Genomic DNA, 19,114 nt, shown 5'->3' on the forward strand with positions numbered 1-19,114 from the left:
GTAGTTTTAAACTGGCTTGTCAGTGATGTGATGGAGTCGCCTCTGCCCCCTGCCATATATCCACATATACACACTCGCGCGCATACAAGCACGTACCTCCCCCCCCCCCCCCTCGTGCGCCCCATGCACGGGGACACCAATGTGTGACAGTGGCGGATGGCCTAGGCCACGCGGGACGCAGCCGCTGCGCTTCGCCTTCGCGAGACAGGTTCCACACGCGCCCTTTTTTTTTTATAGACTAGACTAGCCTCGCGTCTTTTTTTACTCTCTCTCTCTCTCTCTCTCCCTCTCTCTCTCTCTCTCTCTCTCTGTAATTCTCTCTGTGTCTCTCTCCCTCCCACTAATCTCACCTACTCCTCTCTTGGTCGCCTCGAGCCCACCCGTGGGAGTTAAAGAAAGAAGAAGGAAAGAAGTGAAGGAAGAAGCGCGCTGCCGGGAGGGAGACGTGTTTCCGAGGAGAGCGGTAAGCAGGTAGATGCTGGAGTGATGGTGTGTTGGTTGAAGTGGGAGGGAAGAGGAGGGATTAGCATCCTTCCACCTGCTGGATTAGGAGCACCTCTCATGCTGCGTTCAATTCCCTGTGGGAAAGACGGCAGACAGGAAGACACTATTATTTCATGAATTGAATGTAGAATACGTTTCTGGTTAAACGGAACATAGAATCCTTCAAATTAATTTGTTGCTGCAGATTTAAGATTTTTGGATATCACAGTTACTATTATCATTAAAGACACATCAAACCTGGACCTGGACGGTAAATTAGGATGTGTTTTACAATATCAATTAGCCTTAAATGCTTGTCTCCCCATTGTCAGCCATCCTATTCTCTTAAAGCGGCTCATTAAGTGTATAAGAGCAACGTTTTAGTCATTTTTGCTTATTCAAACAAACAAAATTGGTAGAGCGTAATTATTATTATTTTTTTTACAATTTTGTATTATAAAACGTAATGTAGAATATAGTACAACATATGTAATTTTATTATTTTTTAGTATAATACTCTATTTTGAATATGTACGCAACCTACTTAATAGTAGTGTTCCTAATGGACAACTAATCTTTTTAAACCGACGATTTTTATATTCTATAGTTTATTCTGGGATGCTTTTACAATGGATGCTACTTTCTTGGGGCTCAAGACTTGGACACCCTGTTGGACTCTTTCCATTAGGGTTTGCCCTCATACATCTTTATCTACATTTATAAATCTGTAAATTCCCTTTTTTCACACTGGTATGTACTTTTGCATACATTTTTATTTATAGTTGTGGTTTTGCACATTGTTATCCACCTTTACATACCTTTATACTAATCCATTCTCTTTACTCATTGCATCACACTTGTGTCACTTTATGCACCCGTATACACCTTTATGCATTGTTACCAAAATATAATTTTACACTTTTACACACTTTATGTACCTTTATTTACCATTGTATGCACTTTTACAAACTACTCTATGTGCACTTTCTGGGTATCCTCGCACACTGGGTGACCCTGAGCTGTTGTTACTCAGTGGATCAGTCTGTAGTATAATTTCTTTAAGAACATTGTTGATGCAGTAACCCAAGTACTGCCCATAAGTAAGTGTACAAGTTAATCTATCTGATTTATATTGTTTATGGATGTGCATCTAACCAAAATCAGGCTACTTGATTAACTGGGTAACAAACAGAATTGTCTTTCGTGTGAACATTGCCACTGTCTGCATATCTTAAAAAGGTTTTCAGGGTGCAAGCGGCAGGCCAAGAGTTAACAGTTTGGGCTGTTTTAGCACAAAGACCTCTGATCCATCAAAAGCACACACCAGTCAGGACAATGTCCATCTGGCAGCTTCTCTATTGTCTGTCTTGACAGATGGTATTTCATCACGTCAACACATCATGTACATGTACACATGCCTCTGGTATATTGGTGTCACAGTGACAGTTACAGTAATTAGTCTATGAGAATATTATTCTCTTTTCGTTCAGCTGTAGGGTTTGGAAAAGTCACTGAATGTTTGTGGACTTTAATTTAACAGAGCTGTACAAATTTATGAAGGTGGATTTTGGAACTTTTTTTGAAACTTTTATTGTATCAAAGGAATTTTCAGTGCTTTTTCAGACTGATGATTTACTTCTTGCAAGGATAATTTAGATAGAAGTCTTGGGTTTTGACGTTCATATTAGAAATAAAATAAGTTGTCAATGGCTTCACATCGGTGGTAGAGTAGTGTGTGATACTGTAACTTTGTGTGTGTGTGTGTGTGTGTGTGTGTGTGTGTGTGTGTGTGTGTCTGTGTGTGTGTGTGTGTGTGTGTGTATTTGCGTGTCTGCACATATCAGTCGATCCCAGGCAAACATTTGCCCTCCTCAGCATTCCTGGGATGTGATGAGTCCAGCATTCAACTGGGACAACCTGTTATCCACTCATTCACTTCCCACAGATGGCCAGCCATTGTCTACTAGCCAGCCAGCTCTGCGATACACACACACACACACACACACACACACACACACACACACACACACACACACATAGACAAGTACACACGAATCCATGCACGTTTGCAGCCAAATGTAAATGTGGACAAAGTAAGAGAGGCATACACGTACCAATTTCCGTTACATGCATAAATACACATACATTTGCAGAGAGTGACATACAGATGTGCGTGCATGGATACAGTTTTATTCTGTCTTTATAGGTATGTTCTGTAGGTCAGCTTCCTCAGAAAAGCCCCACAACCATTTTGTCCTCCCTATATTTTATGATGCATGAATGCATGCAGATTTTAGTGCAGTCTTAATTTCAGTCGACAGGAGTCACTAAACATAAGTCGATATGGTATTTGGTTGTATGGTACGATAAATTGAGTCCATGCAGATCTCAAATTTGGATTCTCTCTGGTTTCTATATCATTTTAGTGGCTTAAAAAGAACAAGGTTTAATCAATGTATGTGAAATGTGACTGTAAATGAGAATTTTGTGTGATTTCTATTTGAAAAATGACGTATAAAGTTACATTTTGTCTCTCTTTTCCAGATATAGTTTTTCTTCTGATCTCTGGTCGATGGATTTCTCACTGACAATACAACAATATTTTAGTAAGTCTGCCTTCCCTTTTCTTATTATGACACTTTTTTGTTGTCTGACCTCAAAACCTGGAATAGACATTTAAGTTGGATCCTGGTCTGTTGTATTACTGAAAGGGTTCTCGGTATAGTGGTAAAGCTGATGAAAAAAGGGTTCTTGAACTAATTTGTTGTTAACTGTTTTTGCTTTTCGGTAAATAGGGACCTAAATCAACCAACAATGAACATGGCACTCTAGTTTATTTTCAGTCAATCCCATTCTGGTGCCGTAATAAGTACCAGTACCCCAAATGTGTATTAGTCCACCGCTGAAAATAGTTCCAAACAAATGCATTTTTTATTCTCGTTTGAGAGATATTTGCTAAAAACTACAGTGCCCAGCTGTTTAAACAAAATGAGTGAGCCTTTTTTAACAGTAAAAAATATTTATGTGACTTATTTTTTAAATGTTATATCTTCAGTAGGGACCGATGGGCTTGGGGCAGAGCGACACAGACAGAGTAGAGAAGTTGAAAAGTATTGAGAGACGAACTAATGCATTGGTTTTGGTCTTTTCATGAGGAAAAATGTGGAACAAATTTTCATTCCCTATACCCCTGTGTACCTGTGTATGTCTGTTCATCTCTGGTCTCCATACAGTCCTTCTGCTCTCTTCTCTGTCTCCTGCTTCTCCTCTGGTTTTGCCACTCCTCACTAGGGCTTCATGTGTTCTTCATCACAAGTTCTTCATCACGACTGTTGTTTTCCTCTCCAGGCTAGAAAATCGAGTGAAGCATGGGGGACTGGAGCTTTCTAGGGCGGCTGCTGGAGAATGCTCAAGAACACTCCACTGTAATTGGAAAGGTGACTGATTGACTATTGATTACCTTGATGAATATAAAATGATATCACATTAAGTTTACCCCCTTCTTCTCACAAAAGCCCTAAATACCCATCATTTAGAATATTCAACCGTGCTGTGTCTGTCATGTGTCTGTTTCAAAGATCTCATTGGGCAACAGGGGCAAGCAAAGTGGTTGAGACTTTTTTCTTTTTCCTTTTCGTCAGTTTACTGTAAGGGTGACCAGTGACACTGTTGGAGACACCTTATTCCTTAACTTTAACCATACCAGGCATGCCCAGATATGCTGTAAATATCTGACCTTCTCCATCTATCTCTGTTTTTTAATCCTTCCATCCTTCCTCCCCAGGTTTGGCTGACTGTCCTCTTCATCTTCCGTATCTTGGTGCTGGGCGCAGCAGCTGAAGAGGTTTGGGGTGATGAGCAGTCTGACTTTACTTGTAACACGCAGCAGCCCGGTTGCGAGAACGTCTGCTACGACGAGGCCTTCCCCATCTCCCACATCCGCTTCTGGGTGCTGCAGATCATCTTTGTCTCCACGCCCACTCTCATCTACTTGGGCCATGTGCTGCACATCGTCCGCATGGAGGAGAAGAGGAGGGAAAGGGAGGAGGAGCTCAGGAAGGCCGGACGGCACCAGGAGGACCACGACCCTCTCTATCACAACGGAGTCGGTGATGGAGGAAGAGGAGGAAGTGGGAAGAAGGAGAAGCCACCAATTCGTGATGAGCATGGGAAGATCCGGATCCGCGGGGCGTTGTTGAGGACCTACATCTTCAACATCATCTTCAAGACTCTGTTTGAGGTGGGCTTCATCCTGGGACAGTACTTCCTCTACGGCTTCCACCTGAGGCCGCTCTATAAATGTGGCCGCTGGCCCTGCCCCAATACTGTGGACTGCTTCATCTCCAGGTTAGAGAGTAGGATTTATGTTTGTGTGTTTGTTCATTTGCCATTCAAAACCAACTTTTCCACTCCACCAAAACGTTTTCATATTACTCCATAAATTTCCTTGAATTGACCATTGGCTTAGTCCCATCCCCCCTTAGTTACTGTTGCTACACGTATCGAGCTTTCTGTTCTGCACATCATATTGGCGGTTTACAGTGTTAATGGTCGCAGATTTACCTCTCGAAAATCCTTTGGAACGTTTGAAACAATCGGTCCTTGATTTCACACAGAAGTAGACAAAATCAGGCTTTTGATTTCAAGCTGAAAAACGTCAATCTTGCCAGCTTAAATGACAACTGTACATTTCATCAGCTCTAGCTATCTAGCTAATTGAGCTAACATGAGCTCTATGAGTTTGTTAAAAAATGTATGTCTCCAGCTGTATCGTTTTAAAACAAGAATTTGTAAAAAGGTTCTTGCATATGCACCATTCATTCCAGTGCAGAGCTAGTTTGGCAGGAAACTATTTAGCTAGTTAGTATTATAAGAATGATGAATAAGGGACGGTGGGCAATTAATACATGCAAGTGCATACCTTGTGGATTACTTTTTAACATGACTATCAAAAATGATGTGTGTAAAATGATGTAATATTTCCTTTGTTATACTATTTCTTGACACATTTTCTATGAATACATTTGTGAATTAAATTAGATTTTGTTCCCCTTCTGTCGCAGGCCCACTGAAAAGACGATCTTCATCATCTTCATGCTGGTGGTTGCCTGTGTCTCTTTGGTCCTCAACTTGCTGGAGATCTACCACCTGGGCTGGAAGAAAGTCAAGCAGGGGGTCAGCAATGAGTTTGTACGCGACAGTGAGTCGCTGCTGCCGGGCGGAGACGAGCCTGGAGACGCAGAGACGATTCCTGAGCAGACCTCTGCGTCAGCGCTCGACTGTTTGCCGGCGTACGCCAGCGTGAACGTGTCGGGTGGAGCAGCAGAGGGAGGAGCCTACGGTCCAACCGAAGCCTCCCCTGCCTCTGTGCTCGCCACACACAAGATGGACGGCTCAGCGTTCCACGCAGACAACTTCCTTTTGGAGGCCCAACCCACTTCTTATTATGGTGAGAAAGTGCGTGTTGGGAGCCACGGGCAGCTGATGGCGATGGAGCAGAACTGGAGGAACATGGCACAGGAGCTCCACAATCTGGAAGGAAAAAACTCCAGCTCCTCTTCCTCCTCCTACCCTCCTCCTCTTCCCTCTCCTCCCACCTCTGCCTCTTCCTCTCCTCATGAGGAGACCATCCCACCGCTTCCGCAAGGGGAGCAACACTCCACATTTCCTACACTTCCTCGTCATACCCCTCTCTCTACCCTCGCACCGGCGGTGGATGAGGAAAACACATCACCTTGTATGGTCCCACATGACGACTTCACCGTGGTTACCCGGGCGGAGATGCATCAGCCTCCTGCTGCTGCTGCGAGAGACATCCGGAAGCCAAGTCGGGCCAGCAAGAGCAGCGGCGTCCGAGCTCGCCCCGATGACCTGGCAGTGTAGCTAAAACACACACACACTCACACATTTACACAACCATGCATCCATGCTGTGTACACAGAAAATCTACATAAGCATTTTTTTCCACATACAGTATGCACAACAGCATAAAACCACACACAAGCATGCCCTCCAGCAAAAGACATGCTTGCATGGAAGACGTGCAAATCACTACCACATTCAGGTGGAGGTGGCTGCTTATTTTAATCTCAGAATTATGAACTAGAAGTAGGGATAGGTAGGGAGTTTGGCCAGATATGAGCTTCACAACTTGTAAGACATCAGCTCACAGGGGCTTTGCAGAAATCTCCTAGCAACACATCTGGAGTCATATCGGAGTCGACTCTAGCTCCATAGTTAGCGCACAGACACGAGAGTGGTATCAATCTTCTTATCCAACTCCGGTAAAATCGTGAATTACCATATTTTCTAAAATGTAACTATTCCTTCAAACAATACAATCAGTGGACGATCTCCAACATGGCTGCCAAAGAGTAGATTACAGTATCTACATTAGTTTTTTTTAATGATTAGTTGCTTGGTACAAAGAGAGACATTAAGTACCAACATGGCTGACACTTACTGTACTGGCCCTACTCTTACATTTCTCTGGAGAGGTTGGACAGGGGAGGTATAAAGGCCCATGAAATGGGAATCACAAACACTTACATACACATACTTACACACACATATAGCCAGCACAGACACAAATACGTAAAGGTTATAGTGATGATGATGATGATGATGATGATGATGATTATTATGATTGGACTAACTAATGAGTTTGGGAGCGTAGAGGCAGCAATACCATATTCTTTTATTTTCATCTATCTTTCATTTCTTTGCTGGGAGACATCAGAGGAGAGGTTTGCACTTTTGTTTCTTTATTTTTATTTCTCTTGTGACGTGATGATGGAGCTGAACAGTCCAGTGTGTCCTATGTGTCTGTCTGTGTGCGCGGCGCTCACCCAGCCTGTAGTTTCAATGAAGAGAGGGATGCACAGACGTTAGGACAGAGCGGGAAGAGAGCGATAAAGCAGTCCCACCCTGAGACATAGTCTTTAGGCTTCACAGGCTCTGTGTGTGTGTGTGTGTGTGTGTGTGTTTGGGTACCTTAATCTTGTTTCAGTGTTTACAAAATGACATCTCTGCAGTTACATCAGGGTAAACTATATAAAGTATATAAATATGTAAATATATCATGATTAATAGTATTGATAGGCACCACAGGATGTTATACAGAACTACCTACATTTAAGAAAAAGTTAGTTTCTGGTCAAGCTGCAATTTATAGCGACTTTTACCTAGAAAATCAAAAGTGCTTTAGCGTTTTCTGACATTGGCTCCACAGGTCACTTTATGCAAAAAGAAATCCAATGTTAGAAGACTTTAGGGAATTTAAAGTAATAATAGTACACAATCAAGGGATTTAACAACATTTAAAGCAATTTTAAGCTCTGCAGCTTGAACAGAGCATACAAAATCAGTACCCCTTCTTTCTGATGCTTGTGTTTGCAGTGTGTTACAGAACTGTCGAGTTCCCCCTAGCTGTTCTGTATAGGCGGACTCTAAGTTATTTTTCTAGACTAGCTGTAGATTACACAGTAGCTTTTAGATTTTTTGAACAAAAAGGAAGCAATATGATCAAAAAAAAAGTGCTAACTTTTATTTCTTTGTCAGTTCTTAACAGACATCCCACATAGGAATGTTCATTTTTCCTGTTCTTCTCATTAATTCCTGCCAAAAAAAACAAAAAAATACAGAAAATGGCTGATATAAATTCACTTCCCAACAGCTTTAATTTATCAAATCAAATTATTAATGTTTTCATTCAGGAATAAAAATGCACATTTTTAGCAAGTCAACAAAGGAGATTGGTTTGGGGCGAACCGCATTTTGGGTTTGTATATCTTTGTGTTTCTCTCTGAGCAGAATATTAGTTAATTATACTTGAAATAGTACTACTAGACTACTAGAAAAGTGCTAGATTATATCACATGTGCCTGAAGTAGCATTTGAACACATAACCAAAATAACCAAATGAAAGTAAAGAAAAGTCTGATTTAATATGTTTCCATTTCGATATAAACAAAATGTTGTTTTTGTAGTTTGTAGATAAAATAATCTTAACTCAAGGTCCACTTACTCACTTTTTCTGAAGCTTTCCACCACATCTCACAGTCTTCATTGTTTTTGTAGTCTTGTCCAGGTCTGGTCAAATGTTGTAGCATCAGGTAACTAACCCGTGACATTATCCTGGGTTCATTCTCTTCAGAAAAGACTGTCATGCTGCATGAGTCAGATCTTAGAGTGCCTCGATTAATGTTTGACTCTAAAATGGTCACATATCGTACAAATAAATCAATATACAGGGAATGCTGCTCATCTGCATTCATGGCAACTTGGAACATGTTTAGTTAGTTCAAACATTTGGGTATAATAGCCATGGCTTAAGTACATTAAGCTCAGAATTAGCATTGACACTAACTTCTAAATTGCTATTGTTGATTGCATATTGTATGTTTATTACACATTATTAACTAAGTTAATTATTCTACATTGTCAAAACTGGTATCCTCAATGTTTTTTTTTTTTAATTGTTAAAGGAATAGTTCGGTGGATTTTCCCCAGTCTTTATGCTTAGCAAAGCTACGTGTCTCCTCAGTGTTTTAGACAACAGGCAAAAAGTTACATATTACAGCTTTTTGCATTAAGTAAGCAATTAACAGGTCCAGGCTGCAAAATGGCATTTAACAATACAGCCCTCCTCCTGCAGCTCTCTCCTCTCTGTCCTCAGCCCCTCCCTTCATACAGTATGAGTACGAGTCATTCATTTCAGCCATCCTGATCGTGATTAGGATCCAGATGTCGTGCTACAGCGGCAATTCTATGAGAATTACCGTCCTGTTTTCTTTGTAAAGCCCTTTGATGATACTGTGATTTGAGGCTCTAGCTAGCTACATAAACAAAAACTTGAATCAGCCGCAGCCATAAACCTTTGGCTACGGTTAGCAGAAGGCTAAACTATAAGCAACATTGTCTCTCGATCTCTGAAACGCTTCGCCGATATTGACACGTCTTAGTGTTTATTGTCATACTCTCTTTTAGACTCTCTGTAGTGCTATTGTAGCCCCTTACTGAGAAAAAAATGATTTCAGACATTGTGCCGCTGAAATACATTATTTAAGGTGGAATGTTTTCCTGCATGTTACTCAATGCATTTGCAGTTAATGTCGTGCTCTTCTCTGGACTGGCTTTGGCAAGAGTTTGATTGACAGATGTTTCATCCAATCACCTGCCAGATATTTTTTTTGAAAGTACCTGCCCTTTTCCAAACTGTTTCCAATGATGGCGTCATTTCTAAAGCCTGAAAACGTCTAATTTTCTCTCAGACTACTCAAATAACAATATGCTGAAAGGTTATTATGGAATTTTTGCCCAATGAGGACATCATTTTTTTTTTTACTTAACTTAAACTTTAATTGTTGCATTTTATTCAGGTGTTCCAGTCCCAGGGACATGCATTGTGCGGCTCACTGTCATGGCTAATTGAAGTACTCAAATTAAACAGAGCCATCGTTAATGGTATTTATTCCCCCTCTGCTTTCCTGCGCTGACAAAATGTCTGCTGTGAAAGATGTCTGTCACATTTGATCACCGTGTGGTCCTCATCTCAGTTGTGCTATGAAGCTACGCTTTAATTTGAGTATGAACATGGAGTTTGTGATTACGGGGCTTTTGGCACAGAGATCGGTAGCGTGTCAAAGGGCATTTTTAGAACTTTTAATTTGAAAATGTATTATTTCTAACTTGCCATGAATGCAACCAATTCACTTTTATAAACCAAATGTAACATGAGGTGACAAATGAGAGGCAAGATGCAGTAAAAAAAAGCACTTAAATTGAAATGTTGGTACATTTTTAGTACAACAAATGTTCTAAAGAAAGGATGAACCATAGACTGAATCTAAGCTGTTTGCTGACTGTCTAATGTTTACATTTCTCTGATCAAACTTAGGTGCCAATAAACAACTTCAGCACACTATGGCAGCTGAAGAACATAATCTATTTTTAGGAAAGAAGTTATTAGCTGTGATGTGTAAGATTTAACCAAAGATATTTAACAAACCAAAGATATTTTGTGCCAAAGATATCACAATACAGTGATGGAATTTCTAAAGAGCTCTGCTTGGGAACCCCAGCCCTAAACCTAAAAATCACGAATCCAATCACAAGATCCGTTTACCAAGCCTTTCATGAATCTGGGAAAGGACACTTCCACTTAAAAATATATTATGTTGACCTTGTTCTCTAAAAGAGAACAAGGTTATTTGACTCATTTCAATTGCTGAAATGTTTTTCATAACCTTGTTGTTCCAAGCTGTTCATAGTACTTTGGATATGTAGATACAGATTTGCACAGTTAGATAGTTATAGACCACTGTTATGAGGTTATGAAGATATTATAAATAGAAGAGAAAAAGTGTGTCCTTGGAGGAGGGATATTAACATATTTTTGTTTATTTATGGAAATAACACTATGACATTAGACTTGGAATGGACAAGAAATTAATCTAAAGTGATTGTTCTTTTTTTGTCCTGAAATTGAGAGAGACTTTTGGCTATTCCAACTTTTACACCATGGATGTGCCTTGAATAAAAATCCTGCGATGGAAAACAGAGGTTGTGTGATGGGATTTTCATGGCTCCCCTATGCAGGGACACAGACTCCCGCGTGTTAGAAATGAAGAACAACCCCTGCTATTACTCCCGTTGTAAAACGACTGTCTTTGAAGAGAAGTGCCTTGCGTCTAAACCTTTTGTTAAAGAACATGTTGATGTAAATGTTCATTTACCTCAGATGTTTACAGAACTGTTACTGAATAAACTTTTTGTACCATACCTGTTTTCTGTCATGGTTCGTGTTTTCTTTTTGGATTCTCTCCCTCTTTTTTTCTTCTTTTGTCTGAAATCAAGGACCCCAAAATAAAAAATAAAAAAATGACTAAGAATTTCAAGTGTTAAATTTGCCACTTTTATCACTGAGCTGCGCTCAACGTATCATAATGCAATGTTCATGTGATATCTTACGAATTGTTTTGCACACTTTTTTGTGCGTTATTCTACGAATTCTACGAGCGATCAGCGCGCCTGCGCTAGCTCCTGCAGTGCAGAAGCTGCGTAGGTGGTGCAGTGCAGGTTTAGGAAAAGATTGTGGTTTGTTACAAAACTTATGTACGTGGCATTAGTTAAGTACATAAGTTAGGCAACAAAAAGTTAAAATAAGTGTTGATTTTTGCTTTCGCACGGGATGCAAACGGTGGTCTCCTGGGTAAAAGTTCTGTGTTTGTTTGACTCATCCATCGATTCGAAACCTCCTCCCTACGTGGAAATTGTGTCTCTTTACGTCGCCTGTTTTCCTCCGAGGCAGCCCTGCATGTCCTGGCTCACGATTACGTGGCTTATATACAAATTCAATAGATTACGTGGGTTATATACAAATTCAATAGTGTATTTATTTTTAGATAGTGCCTAAACATGACGATGTCTGTTTATTCAACATTAGTTCCATCTTAAATCAAGATACTGAAAAAAAATGACTGTATTTCTGTAGATTTTCATGGTCCCCAGAGAATGAATGTTTTTGGTGACCCTGTGCCCTTTCCTGTAGTGCCACTGTTCAGCCAAAATCCATACTTGTCCATGAGAAATATCAAATTCTAATATGCCCATAGGAATTTAATTTATTGATCGGATTCATGCTCTGCAGCGGATAAATCCTTTTCATTTTGGACACCTTATTTTTTTCTAATGCCTACCTTAGGCTAATGTCAATTTGTTAGCAAAATGAAAAGCAATCAATAAAAGAATGCATGTTTAATACATTGAATTTTAAAGTGGAGCTCCACTTATCAATATTACTTGATAGCTGGCAGCTCTATGTGTGTGCTATGAAAACACTGTGCTGTCTGCTATGCTTTTGTGTGTATGTGTGGTGGTGTTTCTATGTGTGTGTGTGTGTGTGTGTGTCCTCATGGCCTTGCCCATTAAGCTGTGCTGAGGCCAGCACTTCCTTTATGCTTGCTGAAAGTCCCAGGGATTTTGGCTGAACAAAAACCTCTCCCAGGGAGTGAAAAGGCCTTGAATGCCTGCTAATGCCGTCCCGACCTCTGGACTCTTACAGGCTGCTGCGTACATGTCCATATGGTCCAACATGAGCATGGACCGTTTGTGTAAATACTGTACATTGAAATAATAACAGAGAACAGGACTCCTAAATCAAAAAATCACCATCTTTAGACACCTTGGCCTTAAACAATTTGACTTGTGAATGGTCGAAATGAAAAGCTTGACTTTGATGTTGCAGAGAATATTACAAAAATGAACATGGGCATGAACATGAACTTACATAGAAATAAGAGTTGAATTGTTTCTTTCTTTTAGACAGAATATAAAGACCAAGGACAAAAACAAACAATAAAAAAGTGATGTACAACATTGCCTATAAAAAAACATATTAGCCTCATTGCTGAATGCTTGTTTGGTTCAAAACAATAAATGAATGAAATTGAAAGCTGCAATAATAAGAATATTAATAAAGAACATGGAAATGTTTAACTTTATTTTCTTGGAGGGAACATCAAGAAATGTTTGGTTTGTTGATTGGGAGCAAATGTATCTGGGATTCTGTGGGTGGCTCAGCTGGACAAGTGTTCCACTCTCAGTCTGCTCCACTATGAAGCCTGTAATGTTTTACGCAGCACTACTGCTAGCTGAAGGAAGCATGACTGTGTTAAGTTGGTTTTCTGATCCAGCCTTATTGCAACAAAAAAAGGTTTTGGCCACAAGCAATTTCTCTAAATTGAGCCTATTGATGTAGAGCTTCACACCTGCCTGCAGACATTTTACTACACCCGCAACTCGTTGCTAGAAATAAATTGATAGATACAACGGGGGAACAGCTGCCAAACACTGTGGCCAGACATAAGGCTGTCTCTTTACAAATGTGCACTTACAAAATAGGCATTTAGACTACACAAGTACCCTTTAATGTGACATCAGGGGAAGTGTCCCATTAGGGCACAGATATACAGATAGTTTTGCAACCTGGAAATATTAAGGTAAAAAAGTCACAATTGACAATCGGAAAAAATGCCTGTTTCTTCATACATTGAGTCTATGTCTGAGTCAAGACTGTTACTGAAGCTGATTCAGGTTAGCTGTTACTGAAGCTGATTCAGGTTAGCTGTTACTGAAGCTGATTCAGGTTAACTGTTACTGAAGCTGATTCAGGTTAGCTGTTACTGAAGCTGATTCAGGTTAACTGTTACTGAAGCTGATTCAGGTTAACTGTTACTGAAGCTGATTCAGGTTAACTGTTACTGAAGCTGATTCAGGTTAGCTGTTACTGACGCTGATTCAGGTTAACTGTTACTGAAGCTGATTCAGGTTAGCTGTTACTGAAGCTGATTCAGGTTAACTGTTACTGAAGCTGATTCAGGTTAACTGTTACTGAAGCTGATTCAGGTTAACTGTTACTGAAGCTGATTCAGGTTAGCTGTTACTGAAGCTGATTCAGGTTAACTGTTACTGAAGCTGATTCAGGTTAGCTGTTACTGAAGCTGATTCAGGTTAGCTGTTACTGAAGCTGATTCAGGTTAACTGTTACTGAAGCTGATTCAGGTTAGCTGTTACTGAAGCTGATTCAGGTTAGCTGTTACTGAAGCTGATTCAGGTTAACTGTTACTGAAGCTGATTCAGGTTAGCTGTTACTGAAGCTGATGACTGTGAATCTGATCACCTCATGACTCTGGTGAAACACATTCATTTGTACAGTAGGTCCTCTAGTGGCCAAACTCTATCATCACTTAAAACGTTTCTTTTGGATTTTGTTGGAATTGTTCAGTCTCAGTTTCGCATCTGCAACCTGAAACTATCAAACCAATAATGCATTTTCTTTTTATGATAAAGGCATCGTAAATTATTGACATAATAATCACTGAAATTGACAGACTGACTTAAACTCCAGTGTGGTAGTTTTCAACATTTTATTCATCAAACAACTCACTCACTCACAACACCACTCTGCATGGGAAGAGGATGTTTCAAAACATCTCACATATGTATTTCTTTACTCTCCATTTAAAAAGTGATTTTGATTCCATACCGCCAGTCTGCTTGTAAAGATAGTGATAGATGTCACTTATTTTGTGTGTGGAGGAGGGGAATGAATAGTTTGATGCACTAATAAGCAGATGTCTGGGAAGCATTCTGTCATCCCTGACTCCTATTCCTCACATCCGATCATTGCTTTGGTAAATTTTTGAGGCACAGGGGCGATTCTGCTCAAAGCCAGTAACCTGGGGCTTTCATAGTTGTAAAACTGCGAGCCCTGAAACACATTAATTCCTTCTGCAGTGCACACAGCTGCATCGATGTCGGACAAGGACATGGGCAGATCCTGGGTCACAGCCCTGGGTGTGGCGGTAAGGTCAACGGCACGCAATTTCTGTCCTGTTGGAAGAAACGTGTGTAAAGATGTTTGTTAATCACTTGTGAGCAAACACAAAGCTTATACTAGGCCTATTTTTATTTTCATCAAACTTTTTCTGCCTAGGCATATTTTGAGTTTTGTTAATATTCAAAACAAGTTAATCAAAAATTGAGAAAAAAGCACTCCGTAATCTTACCTTGGATTACATGAACTGTATGTTCATTGGGACAGGAAAAGCAGCGTCCACATGTCCTTCAATGCCTAGCTCCTCCTTCAGGGTTTTAGGGTAGCCTTCAATCAGGGTGTAGTGAGCAGCTGTGTTATAGATGTAAACCTGATCACCCTGCATGTGTTTGGCAGAAGAAGAGGTATTTAACTTCAACACAGATAGATAGATGGCTTGCGGTTTTTCAAGATTTTTTTTTACTGGTTACTTCAAGGTCTACCTTAATCAAGTAGATTTTGTTAGTGTAGGAAAAAACAGCATCCACTCCGCTGGTCACCTCCTTCCACGCCCTGGTGATTGGAAAGGCGTGAAGTCCGTCACGATGGGTGTCCAGACGCATGTAGATGGGGCCTGAGCAGATTGAACTGAAGTCTTAGTGAAAGTTTTACAGCAAGAGTGAAATAATTATCAAAGGAAAAGGAATATTTTGACATATTGGGAGATACACTTTTTCACGTTTGTGCCGAAAGTCAGAAGAGAAGATCAGTAACACTCTCATATATGTGCATTAAGGATATGTTATAGCCAGCAGCTGATTACTGGGAGCAGTTGGAAACAGCTAGCTTTGCCGAAGAAAAAATATGACTTGTGTTTGTTTGACATGTTTAGCAGCAAGAAATCGAATACTGTATTTCCTAAAAAGTTGAGCTATTCCTTTAAATACTACTTATTTAGTTTTTTACTTTACCTGCAAAGATATAACTTTTTCCTTTATCATCAGTGGTGATGGCATCTATTTTGGCCTCACTGCATTTCAGGACTTTATAATGACCTCCATGACCTGCCGTCAAATACAGAATATTACACGCTTACCAAAAACGCTGTAGATCCGTTTCAATTCCTTGTGCAAAATAATTTGAACCAAACGGGACTGTTCTTTTCTGGATGAACTCACCAAAGTTGGGGCACGTCATGAAGTACCTGCGGGCGTCCTTGGGGTAGCCACTGCTCACCTCTCCGGATACCGGGTGGAACCTGGTGAAGTTGTGTCCATGGAAACAGTAGTAGTGCTCCAGCCAGCGTGTAGCAGAGGTGCAGACAGGCAGGTGGGACCATGTCTTGGTCTTCACTGTCTTTGTGGTAATATCATAAATGTGCACATCATTTCCTGTTGGGGTAAATTATTAGTTGGAGTTACCAATTAGCAACACCATGTGCTCATTCATTTACGGTAGCCTAATTATATCCCAAATAGTTTGACACTAATGTATCCCCATAACCTGCAACGTGGATTAATATGCTTAAATTCTAACAAATCTGCCTATATTTGCTAGACTACCTGTTAAGCATGCTGCATTAGTGAAATTCAGATAAGTTACATCTGATTAACATGCCAATATACCCTTGAAGAACAGAACTGAGTCAGCTATGCATTCTCCTTTGGGACACTCCACAGCAGCATCCAGATGAGTGGGGACCCCTGGGAAGTCCTCCTGGATCTCTTTTGGATACCCGTCCTTCAGGGTATGGTTGTAATAGCTGAACACTTTGTCATCCTGGAGAGATTACATCAGAAAAAAGTTTAGGTAGCGCTGAATCTGAATTTTTAACAGAAACACATTACAAATGAAACTGAAATCTGTGGATCATACCAGGAAGAAATAGATGTGATCGTGATCGTCTGGGTTCTCTGTGTTGTGGATGCGGAAGGCAGCATCAACATGGCCGATGTTATGCATGTCATCAAGCTCCTTGAAGGTCTCATTGGAGGGCTGAGCCGGACCATGAAAACCTGGCCACAAGTGGCTACCTGAAGGGAAAACATCTGTTTCATTACACTGCCATAAATAAATAGGCCTATTCCGTTTGGGAAAATATAGAAAATGGAGCTCAAATAATCCCATTAGAAAATAAAGTCCATTGATCTTTATAAAAAAAATATTCCACACCTTTGAAGAATAACATGTTTCCTTTCTCGTCAGGAGTAATGGCATCAAACTCAATACCTGCACACCGGTCTGGAAGAGCAGCATCTAAAAATGGAGATATTAACTGTTGTTATCAATAGTGCAACTGAAATAAGGGAAAATACAGGAAATGTGAATCATCACACAGAACAGCTTGTATAACAGACAAATAGAACCAGGTCTGTTTAACATTATGTAAGATCAGACAGGCTTATCATGACAGATGTGTGTGTGTGTGTGTGTGTGTTCAAAGTGCACCTTGAATGACGTGCTCTTGAGGTGAAGGGTCAGAGAGCAAATTAGCAATTAGCAGCTCTAGCAACGAGTTATTTTATTTCAAAGGGGCAAAGAGCCGAAGTATATTTATACTAGATGCAACAAAACTGCAAAGCGTTTTGTCATGAGACTTTCAAACTGACACGAGGAGTGGGTTAACCATGCTGTTTCAACCAGCAAGAGAGGAATAACAGGAAACCTGGATGGATTTGACCAACTTTCTTGGCAATGAGGATGGCCAGGCACAGGGAGATGGCTACTGACGCAGGCTATTTAAGGTAAGACGCAACGTTTTGTTTTGTCAACTTATTAGGCCTACGTCCAAATGAACGCTAACGTGTTCATAGCAATCAGCTGTCAAATCGGTGCCGATCGGGTCTGTGTCACCCGGGTGCGGGTCAGGTTCGTGTCCGACATTTCTCGGTTCTGCACGGGTCCGTGTCCTGTTTTTTTTTTTTTTTTTTGGTTGGGGGGAAAAAAAAGGGGGAAAAAAATTTTTTTTTTTTTTTTTTTTTATAAAATCAGTGTCAAAAGTGTGTCTGAAAAGTTGTTTGATAGGCCTACATTAATTTAAATGATCATGATCTAAAAAAAAAAGTTTATTTTCTTACAAAAGGCTTCCTAGTTGAACAAATAACTTTTACATTTTTAAATAGGCCTAGTGCATAAATTACATTCTAATCCAACAAACCTAAACGCGTACCTTGGAATCTGCAAATATGTTTAAAATATGTCTAATATCTTTCTAATACATTTCTCGTGTTCTTCTTTCACATAAGACTATAGTGTAAAAAAACAGACTAGGCTACATTACATGATTTATGATGTAGGCTGTGAGTGAAGCAGTCCTTATGATAAAACAGTGAGAGTGGTAAAAACCCACCGTTTACTGCTGCATCTTGTGGATGCCTGTGGATGATAAAAAAAGATCCTTATTTTTCCACCACTTCCACATTTCATTTCCAAAAATCCTTTTGTCATGATGATGGGACACCACCAAGGTAATATGGTGACTTTGCACTCTTGTATTTGTTCAGTCGATCCAACTGGTGAACTTTGTATACGAGCAAATGGAGTTATGAAATGAATAAACAGTGACTTGGGCATTTCTGCTGCACTGTTGAACTGACAAGAAAAAATACAGAAAAGTAGGAATGATCCAAATCAGTTAGAGAGGTTGGACAAAATTACGGGAACACCATACAGGTTAATGTAAACCAATGCAACAACAAAACACAAAATATAGCCTCAAAAGTTGACCTGACAAGCAGGAACCATTTACAGGGTTACTGTTTTAGTTTATAAAATCTCTATATATAGAGACACACACAGAGCTCTTTCCTTTTAAGGGTTGGGAAAACTCTTGAAACATGCACATGATGTCAACAGTGAAGGATCATGAGATCAGGATTGGAACTAGCACATCCCTGAATGACAAATTGTGTGTGTTAATTAATTTTAAGATAGATAAAGAGTTCATTAATACTCACGCAGGTGCTCCATTAGTGAGGGCTAGTGCTAAGCACAGGAACAGAGTTTTGGTGAAAAGCTCCATGGTGTGCAGTCCTGATGAGGTCCTCTGATGTGGAACCTGGGGAGGAGAGCTGTAGCTGTGCAGGAGCTGAACCTGCCTTTTATAATGAAATGTGTGTGTGGGTTGACAAGTTGGGTAACTGTGTGCATGTGTGTGAATGTTTGCATACGCAGGGTGGTGGAGTTTTGGTTGTTGCAAAACATGGCTTTGGCATGATCATTTACGATCAGCATTACAATTTACTCATTTCATGATATCTTTATTTTCTAAAAAAAAGTCAGTATTATGCGTGGCACAGGCTATGGTCTATACTA

The 19,114-nt window shown here is 40.2% G+C and overlaps 2 protein-coding genes across 4 annotated transcripts; one reads left to right on the forward strand and one right to left on the reverse strand.

Annotated features, from left to right (window-relative positions):
• Positions 1–160: 160 nt before the first annotated feature.
• On the forward strand, positions 161–11,265 carry LOC120554521 (gap junction alpha-3 protein-like). 3 transcript variants are annotated; one of them, XM_039793439.1, is made up of 5 exons: positions 161–471; positions 3,028–3,089; positions 3,832–3,920; positions 4,268–4,830; positions 5,547–11,265. In XM_039793439.1, exons 3-5 carry the CDS (start codon positions 3,852–3,854, stop codon positions 6,364–6,366), a joined length of 1,452 nt encoding a protein of 483 aa, XP_039649373.1. In that variant the 5' UTR covers positions 161–471; positions 3,028–3,089; positions 3,832–3,851; the 3' UTR covers positions 6,367–11,265. The 3 variants fall into 3 exon arrangements, with proteins under 3 accessions (XP_039649373.1, XP_039649372.1, XP_039649374.1); XM_039793438.1 differs by having other exon boundaries at positions 161–463; XM_039793440.1 differs by lacking the exon at positions 161–471 and adding an exon at positions 562–754.
• A 3,131-nt stretch (positions 11,266–14,396) lies between these two features.
• Positions 14,397–18,911, reverse strand: LOC120554523 (hemopexin-like). Its single transcript, XM_039793441.1, is given in 11 exon segments — positions 14,397–14,877; positions 15,054–15,089; positions 15,092–15,200; positions 15,304–15,434; positions 15,772–15,864; positions 15,979–16,191; positions 16,426–16,579; positions 16,676–16,833; positions 16,973–17,056; positions 18,150–18,175; positions 18,757–18,911. Coding segments are annotated over 11 exon segments (1,296 nt in total). The 5' UTR covers positions 18,822–18,911; the 3' UTR covers positions 14,397–14,650.
• Positions 18,912–19,114: the final 203 nt, after the last annotated feature.

The sequence above is a fragment of the Perca fluviatilis genome, chromosome 24 (assembly GCF_010015445.1).
Source record: "Perca fluviatilis chromosome 24, GENO_Pfluv_1.0, whole genome shotgun sequence".
Lineage (NCBI taxonomy): Eukaryota > Metazoa > Chordata > Actinopteri > Perciformes > Percidae > Perca > Perca fluviatilis.